The sequence below is a fragment of the Phaenicophaeus curvirostris genome, unplaced genomic scaffold (genome assembly GCF_032191515.1).
Source record: "Phaenicophaeus curvirostris isolate KB17595 unplaced genomic scaffold, BPBGC_Pcur_1.0 scaffold_59, whole genome shotgun sequence".
NCBI lineage: Eukaryota > Metazoa > Chordata > Aves > Cuculiformes > Cuculidae > Phaenicophaeus > Phaenicophaeus curvirostris.
Genome location: NW_027206681.1, coordinates 1,032,494 through 1,043,794, shown reverse-complemented (window position 1 = coordinate 1,043,794; position 11,301 = coordinate 1,032,494). Strand labels below are relative to the sequence as shown.

The 11,301-nt window shown below is 50.8% G+C and overlaps 1 protein-coding gene across 3 annotated transcripts; it reads right to left on the bottom strand.

Moving 5' to 3' along the window:
- Positions 1-7,911: 7,911 nt before the first annotated feature.
- On the bottom strand, positions 7,912-10,972 carry CHRNA10 (cholinergic receptor nicotinic alpha 10 subunit). 3 transcript variants are annotated; one of them, XM_069881662.1, is made up of 6 exons: positions 10,876-10,962; positions 10,464-10,609; positions 9,885-10,039; positions 8,984-9,516; positions 8,667-8,827; positions 8,324-8,514 (listed from the first exon to the last, which is right to left on the bottom strand). In XM_069881662.1, the coding sequence occupies exons 1-6, from the start codon at positions 10,934-10,936 to the stop codon at positions 8,443-8,445; spliced, it is 1,128 nt and encodes a 375-aa protein (XP_069737763.1). In that variant the 5' UTR covers positions 10,937-10,962; the 3' UTR covers positions 8,324-8,442. The 3 variants fall into 3 exon arrangements, with proteins under 3 accessions (XP_069737762.1, XP_069737761.1, XP_069737763.1); XM_069881661.1 differs by having other exon boundaries at positions 7,912-8,827; positions 10,464-10,542; positions 10,876-10,972; XM_069881660.1 differs by having other exon boundaries at positions 7,912-8,827.
- Positions 10,973-11,301: the final 329 nt, after the last annotated feature.

The window sequence follows — 11,301 nt, the reverse complement described above, 5'->3', positions numbered from 1 at the left end:
AGGAGCAGCCAAGATGGTAATGGGGATGAATATATGAGCAGAAGAAAAGTCTGTGTTGAACATGTTTAAGCAGGTTTTAAAGAAACAGGGGGTGAGTATACAAGGAAAAACCTTCAAACTTTTATTGACCTGGTTAAAGAGTAAATGAATGCCCCCAGAGGGCTCTTGAGTGTTTAATTTAGAAAAACATGGAAGGACGCAGGAGGACAGTGATATTCCATATTCGGAGTCAAGTGCAGGGGCATCAGCACCTGCCGATAATCCCTAGGATTTGTGACCAGCAGTCCTGGAGAGATCTTTGATTTATTTTTGTCCGTGGAGGTGTGGTGACCTTAAACAGCGATGAAGTTTTCCTGGGATTTGTTTGTGGGAGGCCGGAGACTCAAAATCATAGAATCATAGAATAACCAGGTTGAAAGAGACCCACTGGATCAACGAGTCCAACCATTCCTATCAAACATGAATTGCCACTCCCTTGACTTTCCTTTCTAAGTCCGAATAGTTGCACTAAAACTTCATACAAGCGGTCGATCTGTCAAAGCTAACAAATAAAGGGGCATCCTACCCCTATTGAGAGCATATGGAAATTATCTTTCTTGAGATACAAAAGCCATTGAAATCTTCATTGAATTTAAGTTCTCAAAGTGAAGAAACAGCAATTTATTTTACTCCATGAAAAGAAGGATTTAAAGGTAAGAAAATAAGTGTATATATTAGCTGAACTGACAAGGCAGAAAGACAAGGTAAACTTTGCTAAAGCCATATTTGAACAAATATGGATGAGCAGTTTTTGAAAACCTGTCCACACGCAGAGTAGAAAAGTTTTAGTAGCTAACAGAGGAAGATGGCGAGCACAAGTATAATCTTTTGGAAAAAAAACTACCAGTGTTCTCTTAAATATGGTAATACCTTTATCCTGGGATAATCGACTCCTTGACCTTTGGCATTTGAGCTCATTTATCTCAAGGTACAGTAATCATTTCATGAACCTAAAACACCCAACCATGTTGCAACTTACAATTATTAAACCATTTTTAGTCTTAACCGAGCAGACGGGGAAGAACGTGAGCTGCACTTGGGGAAGGAGTGAAACATAATACTAGCTCAGATGCGCACACATATTGGCACGTCAGCCATCTCAGGAAAGCTTCATTAACTACTGCAGAGCTACAGAGATGACAACTGTTGTGGGTCTGCTGGCGCAATATCTTAAATATAGATGCATCTCGTCAGGTCCCATAGACATAGATATGTTCAGGTTCCTCAGGTGGTCACAAATCTCATCATCCCCTACAGTGGGGGGGACTTTACTTTCCTGCCTCCCCCCTTCCCCTTGTTCATTGACCCAGAACAGGTGAGGAGAGCGCTTGTCAGTGAAGACTCGGGCAAAAAAAGTTGTTGAGTACCTCAGCCTTCTCCTCATCTTTTGATATGATGTCACCATTTTCACCCATCAGTTGGGGGGATATGTTTTCTTTAACCTTCCTTTTCTGGTTGACACACCTGTAGAACCCCTTCCTGTTAGTCTTTGCTTCCCTTGCCACGTTCTGCTCTGGCTGTGCCTTGGCCTTCTTGACCCCATCCCTACACAACCGGGCAGCGTCCCTGTACTCTTCCCAAGTTCCCTGTTCCTGCTTGCACTGCCAGTGCAGTTGCCTCTTTTTCTTCGGTTTGACCGGCAGGGCCCAACCCAGTGACTCTGGTCTCTTCCCTTCCCTGCCCAATTTCCTACAATGTGGAATGAGCACTCTTGCGCTTTATGGAAAGCATCCTTAAATATTTGCCAGCTCTGTTCTGCTTCCTTGTTCCTGAGGGCGGTATCTCAGGGGGTTCTACTAACTCCTTGAAGGGCTGGAAGTTTGCTTTCCCAAAATTTAGGGTCCTGACTATACTCATTACCTGTCCCATAACCCTCAGGACTTTGAGCTGCACCAATGAGCGATCACCACAGTCCAGGCTGCCCCTGATCTCAATGTCACTGATGAGCTCCTACCTCATCCATCTTACTACGTCCATACCTCTGAATTGCTAAGTAGCAGTGAGAAGGTGCTCTGTAATTTATGGAACCTGCAGATTTTTTTAAAGAAAAAAAAGTTATAAATTAAGTTTTTGTAGCATATGGTTCCTGTTTAAGGTTCTTCAGCCCTCCTGGGCACCAAAACTGAACAAAGTATTTGAGGTGCAGCCTCACCAGTGCTGAGTAGAGGGGCATAATCACTTCCCTGGTCCTGCTGGCCAAGCAGTTTCTGATAGAGGTCAGGAAGCCATTGGCCTTCTTGGGCACGCTTGGGCTTATAGTCAGTTTTGGGCCTCTCGCTACAAGACAGGCATTGAGGAGCTGGAGCGTGTCCAGAGCAGGGCAATGAGGCTAGTGAAGGGGCTGGAGAACCAGTCTTATGAGAGGTGGCCAAGGGAACTTCTTTAGCCTAGAGAAAAGAAGGCTGAGAGGAGACCTCATCGTGCTCTGCAGTTCCCTGAACGGAGGTTGGAGCAAGGCAGATGTACCTAGCGATAGGACAGGAGGAAATGGCCTCAAGTTGCACCAAGGGAGTTTCAGATTAGATATCGGGAAAACTTCTTTCATGGAAAGAGTTATTGGGCACCAGAAAAAGCCACTCAGGGAAAATGAGGTGCTGAGGGATACAGTTTAGTGGTGGACGGGTACAGTTGGACTCTGTGATCTCAAAGGTTTTTTCCAACCAAATGGTTCTATGACATGAATTCAATTATTTTATTTTCATTATGTCAGTAACGATGAGAAAAAAACAGTAATGAATTTTGAAGCTTGCAAGTCAGTTAACTTTCCTTTGAAAAGCTTTCGAAATAAGCTTTTTATTTGCTTTTCTTAAGTGCTTAAGTAGTTTTTTTTCTGCGTATGTTGAAGTAAGTTAGAGTATAAAGTAAAAAGTAAAAATAAAGACATTGAAAGTACAGACAGAAGACAGAAAATATTTATTTGACGGTGACATCATTGTTTTTTTTAAACAAGCAATACCATGACTGAAATTGCAAGGTCATATTCCTCACTGCATTTAGTCACACTAGAGTTAAGGCCACAGTATTCACGAGTATTTTGTTTATAAAACATGCTATACAGCTAGAAGTGCACAACCATAAAGTCTGTCTTTCCATTGGAGTTACTAACATATTTCAAGTTGTGAACCTCAACCCCTGAGTGAGCATTGCTTCAGAAAACAGTTCATCAGGTCAGAAATAATCAAATGGACCTTTAATTCTCTGTGGAATAGTATTAATTACATTCCTTAGAGAAGTACCATCGCAGAAAGCACTGCAGAAAGGACTAATTCACAAAAATAGTTTTAATGGGTTCATGCTTCAGTGCTAGGGTTTTTGTGGCTGTATTCTCCCTCCCCTCTTCTTTCTTTAAATCACATGGGCTATACCTTGCACCGTTCAAAAGTCATTATAAGAGTAAGATCTATTGAACTGTACAGAATCATTAAATCCATAAAACAAGTTTTACAAATCTAAATACACAATAAAAAAATAGACATTTCCAAGTGGCTCCTACTACTTTTATACGTTCAATTATTTTAAGCTTCCATAGTGACTGCTTAGAGTATTCAGGTATGCCTAACGCTCACGGGTGCTGCCTTTTCAGCATCATAAACATTTCATAAACATCAATAGCAGTAGATGGCTTTTCCCCTCAAGATTAATTTTTGAGCGTGTCTGATTTGAAGAGACTGATTAATTTTCACGACGGCACTTAGTGAGAAAGACAAAAGCAAGTCACGGTTGGGGCTTTGCTTACCTAAGGCATAGTCGGATGGCATTCCAGGGACAGGGAAGCACCATCAGAATAACTGCCTTGTACAGCATTCATCACTCAGGTAATTATTACTTTGAGCTGTACTGCACTTACAGGACTATGGGATGCCCTACACTAAGCTTCCAAAAGAGAACTTCTGGCCTAAGCCCTTTAATGCCTGCAATTTAAGCCAAACTGACGAATGCTCAAACTGTAAAAAGCTGTACCGATAAAAGGGATATTGAGAAATGTTATGAAATGCACAGAACCTTTATGCACTTTGAGTGGAAAAGGAGTTTGAAACATGCCTAGATCATGCAGATGCATATATTTGGTTAGACAGAGGGCTCCTTCCCCCCACACCTGTTTGTATGGATTCCAGAAGCTTTGCCTTAAAATTCAATGAAGAAAAAAAGACGCACTTGATATTAATCACAGAATCACAGAATAACCAGGTTGGAAGAGACCCACCGGATCATCGAGTCCAACCGTTCCCATCAAACGCTAAACCATATCCCTCAGCACCTCATCCACCCATGCCTTAAACACCTCCAGGGAAGGTGACACAACCACCTCCCTGGGCAGCCTGTTCCAGTGCCCAATGACCCTTTCTGTAAAGAATTTTTTCCTAACGTCTAGCCTAAACCTCCCCTGGTGGAGCTTGAGGCCATTCCCTCTTGTCCTGTCCCCTGTCACTTGGGAGAAGAGGCCAGCACCCTCCTCTCTACAACCTCCTTTCAGGTAGTTGTAGAGAGCAATGAGGTCTCCCCTCAGCCTCCTCTTCTCCAGGCTAACCAACCCCAGCTCTCTCAGCCGCTCCTCATAAGACCTGTTCTCCAGCCCCCTCACCAGCTTTGTTGCTCCTCTCTGGACTCGCTCCAGAGCCTCAACATCCTTCTTGTGGTGAGGGCCCAGAACTGAACACAGTATTCGAGGAGCGGTCTCACCAGTGCCGAGTACAGAGGGAGAATAACCTCCCTGGACCTGCTGGTCACACCATTTCTGATCCAAGCCAAGATGCCATTGGCCTTCTTGGCCACCTGGGCACACTGCTGGCTCATATTCAGCACGCCTCCCTGCACACGTTCTCCAGACGATGGAAGCTGATCCGACGGGAGGCACTTCAGCTTTGTAGCACTCAAAGGCTAAAAAAGGAAAAACTGAACCCGGTGCAGGAAAATACAAAGAATTCAAATCCAACATAAGTGGAGTGAACCACCAGGAACAGGCAAGGCCTGCTTCGAGGTTGTGCCTTTTATGAAGATCATTCTGTTCCCATAGCTATGTGTGTACAGCTCCAAACCCCAGTCATACCCGCAGAGATGCCTCTTTGGTTTGCAGGGGTGATTTTGTTTGTTGTTTTGGGTTCTTTTTTTTCAGACCACTTGTAAAGTTAATGAGGAGTCCATTTCATAGAATCACAATCACTAGGGTGGAAAAGACCCACTGGATCATCGAGTCCAACCATTCCTAGCAAATACTAAACCATTTCCCCTCAGCACCTCATCCACTCGTCCCTTAAACACCTCCAGGGAAGATGATTCAACCACCTCCCTGGGCAGTCTGTTCCAGTGCCCAATGACCCTTTCTGTGAAGAATTTTTTTCTGATGTCCAGCCTGAACCTGCCCTGGCGGAGCTTGAGGCCATTCCCTCTTGTCCTGTCCCTTGGGAGAAGAGCCCAGCTCCCTCCTCTCCACAACTTCCTTCTCTTCTTGTAGAGACCAATAAGGTCTCCCCTCCGCCTCCTCTTCTCCAGGCTAAACACACCCCAGTTCCCTCAGCCGCTCCTCTTGTTCTCCAGCCCCTTCCCCAGCTTCGTTGCTCTTCTCTGGACTCGCTCCAGAGCCTCAACATCCTTGTTGTGCTGAGGGGCCCAGAACTGAACCCAGGATTCAAGGTGCGGTCTCACCAGTGCTAAGTACAGAGAGAGAAGAACCTCCCTGGACCTGCTGATCACGCTGTTTCTGATACAAACCAAGATACCATTGGCCTTCTTGGCCACCACCTGGGCCACTGCTGGCTCATGTTCAGCCACTGTCGACCAACAACCCCAGCTTAGTGTTGTCTGCAAACTTACTGAGGGTGCACTCAATGCCTTCATTCAGCTCATTTTGAAATAAAAAGTGCTCTGATTGTTCCATGTCTCCACGCTAACTTGCATAAACCTCACTGCATCAAGAGGTGAAATATAGTTCATCCTGCAATACAGCTCCATTAAGTGCCTTTATGGAACAGAGATTGCCAATTGTATTTAACTGTACCAACCCACATGATGGTTTTGGGACAACTTCTAGAGATGGCAGAGACCAAGTTAGGGTTGAGCTATATTTACAGTAATATCGCAGCAATTTTATTCTGCATCACATTCTTTAATTTCATGTAATGAGATGCATAAAATAGCCTGAAAACCACAAAAAAATACTCCGATTTTTATCCTGAGAGTACTATCAGAAAAGCAGTACGTGAAAGTATTTGGATCAAAGTATAGCTCGGGAATGGCTTCTCAAGGGATCCACACCCAGGTGTGGGAATGGTGCCTTGGGGCAGAGGGATTAACCCCATGGAGAAGGGACTAAGAATCCTTGAGGGGGGATTAACCTCCTTGGAGAGGGATTGAGCCCCTTGAAGTGGGATACAAAGGGGGGATTATCCCTCTTAGAAAGGCAATTAACCCTATTGGAAGGGGGAGCTGCAAACTATAGAATCATAGAATGACTAGGTTGGAAAGGACCCACTGGATCATCGAGTCATAGAATCATAGAATAACCAGGTTGGAAGAGACCCACCGGATCATCAAGTCCAACCATTCCCATCAGTCACTAAACCATGTCCCTCTGACCCTGACCAAGATGCCAGCAGTTTGGTCCAATTCTGTGGAACATGGGTGCTCCTGGACAGATCCACAGCGAACAGGGCTGCTTTAACATTCAGCTGGACCTGGAGACTCTGATTTTAAGGAGTAAGGTTACACTTTCAGACCTGTTTAGATCCATTAAATCTCACTTGCCTTAACCAGGCAATGGCTCTCCAAACACAGGCTTCCATAACACTGACCCTAACCCTTGCCCTCACCCTTGCCAGGGTCTCGCTGGCCAGATTCCTGCCTCAGCCAGAGGTGATGCTTTTCACCCACGTGCAATCCCTCCACTACAGCAATTCCTCCTGCCAGCATCTGTGCGCCTTCCCAGCCAGGCCCAGGACAACTCCATGTTCCCCTCACTCCATAGTGGCCCCTGGCCCCTCCATACCCCAAGGATGTCCCTTTACCTTCAGCCGCTCCCTGCTGGATGATGGACCTCTTTGCCTGTGGGAGCTCTCTCCCAAGGGACAGGAGCTCCAGTGCCACCAATGCCCAGTCTGTGGGGGTCATCGGTGTCCCCTCCCAGGCAGAAGCAGTGCCTGCCCTACCTTGGCCACAAGGCTGAGCATGGCCCAGCCATCATCACTGTCACAGAGTAACACTCAGAGTTTCTCAATCAGAGCCAAGCCAGTCGTCCGTTTATTGTGGTCTCATCAGTATATGGAGGGATGGAAACAATTTCTTAAGCACAGCTGGATGGGCCATCAATGCTCTGCTCTTTCCTGCTCTCCAAGTGAGGATGGGATACAGAGATCATCGTGGAAGCTTCCTTTACATATCATATATGTTATATGTCCCCTAGCCACCTTTCAGTGCCTGCTGTAAGGTATGGGGAGTCTCTCAGCCTCCAGGGATCACCTTGAGAGGGTCCCATGCTCAAAGGGAGAGCAGTCCCATCCCATCCCTCCCCATCCCAGCTCCTGCAGGTCCTCCATGCAGCAGTCAGGGAGTGGGGATGGAAGGGTATCAGGGGAGCAGTGGCCCCAGTGCTGCTCAGGGTGGGATCAGGCACTGCTGTGATGAGGGTTTGGGGTCTGACTTCTGATTGGTAGTGAGGCTAGGAGCCCATCGATGGGCTGCCCACCCCCAGTGCCACCAGCTGCTGCATTGGCCCTGTGATTCCACCTGCTTTGATTTTGAACATCAACCATACCCTGCTGTGCCATGCCAACATCTGAGTTCCCACAGAGGGACACTGCCTCAGGGTCCCCACTATGGGGCAGAGGCTGCCATGGGCTGGGCTCTGTGGGCTCCAGAGGACCCTGCACCCCTTCCCCCAGGGAATCCCGCATGTTTATCACTGAAGGCGTTGAGCACCAGATCCTTCCATCCCTGCAAGGCACCACTGTCATCCCAGGCAGCACACAGGGGGTGAGGCAGGAGCTTCCCCACTCCATTGGAACCCTCCCTGGGGCCATCAGATGCTGGAGAAGTCTTAAGGGGCTGCAGAAGATGTAGAACCAGGCTGGTCAGGGTGGCAGATGCCAGTGAGAATGCGGGAGGGTGTGGGAGGTGGCTGGCACCGCTAGGAGCAGTGGCTGTAGCTTGGGGCACTGCTGGGTCACATGTGTGGTTTCGGGGTCACATGAGTCCCTCGAGCTGCATCAGTGTGCAGGGACATCTGGGATGGCTTGGGGAGCAAGGCCCTGCCAGCCAGAGGTGCCCACACACAGATCTGGCTGTCTCAGGGTGGTGGGTTCACAGGGCCATCATGCAGCTTTGCCCAGGACCAGCATGCTCATGAGAATGACCATGAGGAAGAAGACCCACATGAAGAAGCGGTCCATCACCTTTGCCACCTTCTTCCACTCACCAGTCCGGTGCTGGGCTGCTCGGTGGCGCCGGAAGCAGCTGGCAATGTAGCCAACGTTCCTCAGCAGGCTGTCATCGTGGCACAGGCAGCGGTTCCTGGGGCAGCTCCCCACCTCAGCACCTTCCTCCCTCTCCCCAGGGCTCTCCCCTGACCCCTCAGCATCCCCTCTGCCCACCTGCCTGCCCAGCACCCGCTGGGGGCTCTTGCAGCTCTCGCCTACCTCGTAGACACAGCAGAGCTGGGCCATGTGGTGGAGAATGAGCCGCCTGGCCCAGGGGGGCACAGGCCGGGCCCCTGGGCCACAGTGGTGGATGTTCATGATGAAGATGGTCAACGCAGTGGAGGCTGTGATCATAGTCATCGTAGCAATGTAGTACTTCCCTGCATGGGAAACAGGTGGTGACACCATAGCGGAGCAGGTAGAGACCCACAATTCCCCCTCCCCTTACTGCAGCCACCATGGCACGGGTGCTGCCCATCACCCCAGTGCAAATGTCCTGGTCCCAGGGGAGGGTCCTGGGCACCGTTGAGGCTCACCAATGAGCGGGACGCTCTCCGAGGGTGGCATGCTCTCTGCCACCAGCAACTGGAAGACTGTGAGGGCTAGCAGCACTGTCACCCCCAGTGAGACCTTCTCCCCTGAGTCAGCTGGCAGGTAGAAGCTGAGGGGTGCCAGAAGAGAGACCATGATGCAGGGCAGGAGCAGGTTGAAGATGTAGAAGGAGGCCCGGCGGCGGAGGAGCAAGGTGTAGGTGACATCAGGGTACGGCTCAGAGCAGCAGCCATAGGTGATGACATTCCTCGTGGCTGGCATGCCCAGCACCTCCCACTCCACATTCTCCACAAAGTCTGTCAGGTCCCCAGTGTCCAGGCGGTTGCGGAGGTCAATCTGGTTCCCATTGTAGGTCCAGGAGCCAAAGGTGAGGCGGCACTGCTGCCCATCAAAGGGGAAGTAGGAGACGTCCACCTTGCAGGAGCTCTTGGTGATGGCGGGCGAGTCCCACATGATGAGCCCATCAGAGCGCAGCACCACGTTGGTCTCCATTGACCCACCGAAGTGGTCGTCGGCGCTGGGGGGAGGATGGCCATGGGGCTGGGATGGCCCTATGTGGGGCAAGGGTCTACAGGGCTAGGGCCAATCACCTGTCACCAATGCCACGTCCTCTGCCTGTGCCACCCCACACCCCAAAAAGGGGACGTGGTGCCCCTGTTTGCACCTGTGGTGGCACATCCCAGCTGGCCAGGGACCATGGCTTCTGCCAGATCCCCTTGTCACCCAGTTAGGGCAACCACCACCCAGCATCACCCACACCGAGACCTCCCTGCTCAGGCAGCCGCACAGCCCCGAAGTTGGCAATAAACTGCGCAGGCCCACCTTGCCCAAGCCTGAGACACCCTGTCTCTGGGAACAGCACAGAGGACACTGAGGACAACCCACTTGTTGTAGAGGATGATGTCTGGCCGCCAGACGTAGCTGCTGGGAATGCGGATGCTGTCAATGCCGTCGTAGGCATCCTTATCCCAGGTGAGGTGGGCATCCAGCCAGGCCTGGCGGACCCATAGGTAGGAGGTGAGAACCTGGTTCCTCTCGTCCTGCCAAGGAGACAGGGTAGATGTGGGGAGGACAGACCCTGATGCTGCCAGACCCCCACCAGGCCCCAGCCCGGCAGCTTCTGCAAGGGTCCTAATGGGTGGAGGTACCTTTGAGGGGATTGTACTAGATTTGAGTGGTTGGAAAGGTCTGAGCTTGTTTCAAGTGGTCCAAAATAATTTTGGGGAATGTCCTCTGCTAGTTTTGGGGGGTTCTGAGCTGCCTCCAAGTGGTCTAAGCTGACTCGGGGTCAGCTGGCTGGTTTTGAGGGGTCTGGACTGGTTTCAAGGCATGAGCATCAGCTCTGTGTCAAGCAGGACCCACAGGGCAGGAACAGAGCCTGGCAAAGCAGTGGCCAGGAGTGAGAGGGACAATCTTGTTTTGGTTGGGCTAGACCTGGTGCTGGTGCCATGCCCTTATACTCACCATGTCGATGATCTGGGAGAGGGTGACCTGAAGGGTGACGTTGAGCGCCCGGTCTGTGTCCTCCACGGGGCGTAGGGCGCTGGAGTAGTTGGCAAAGAGGTTGTGGAGCAGCTTGTAGGCGACCCTGCCCTGTGCCCCCCAGCAGCCTGCGGGGACCCAGACCAGGACTGATGGAGCTGTGCCAGCAAGTGCTGCCGACATAACCACCCCCTCCCCACGGACTCCCAGGGCGCAGCCATAGGGACCCAATTGCCAGCTAAGTAGGGTGGGGGAACATGCTGGGACCCTCATCCTTCCCCCACCATCCCGAGCCCCCACATCTTGCCGACCTCATCCCCCACCCAGAGATGCCACTGATCACCAGGGCTGGGGGGGGGGGTCATCACCCCTCGCTGCCCCCCTCTGCACTTACCCGGGGCCAGGAGGCAGCTGGCGAGGCAGAGGGCGAGCAGTTGGAGAGCTCCGGGCTCCATCCTGCTGTGCTCCCGCCCGGTGCGAGTCCCGGGGGACACGGAGAGCGGCTGAGCCACCTGCAAGTGCTGGGATGACGTCAGGGATGGGATGGGACGGGACAGCCTCCCGGGAGCATCAGTTTCGGAGCAGTGAGCACTGTGGTGGGGAGCAGCCCTAGAGGGTCTCGGACCTGGTAGGGGGACGGGACCTGGGGGGTTGAGTGCAGCTGAGTCACTGCTGGCAGCCACATGCCGCCCAAGCCCAGAGAGGGCTGTGCCAGCAGCCATGCACACCCTGAAGAACACGAATGATAGAACGGTTTGGATTGGAAGGGACCTCAACCCATCCAGTTCCACCCTCTACCATAAGCAGGGACACCTCCCCC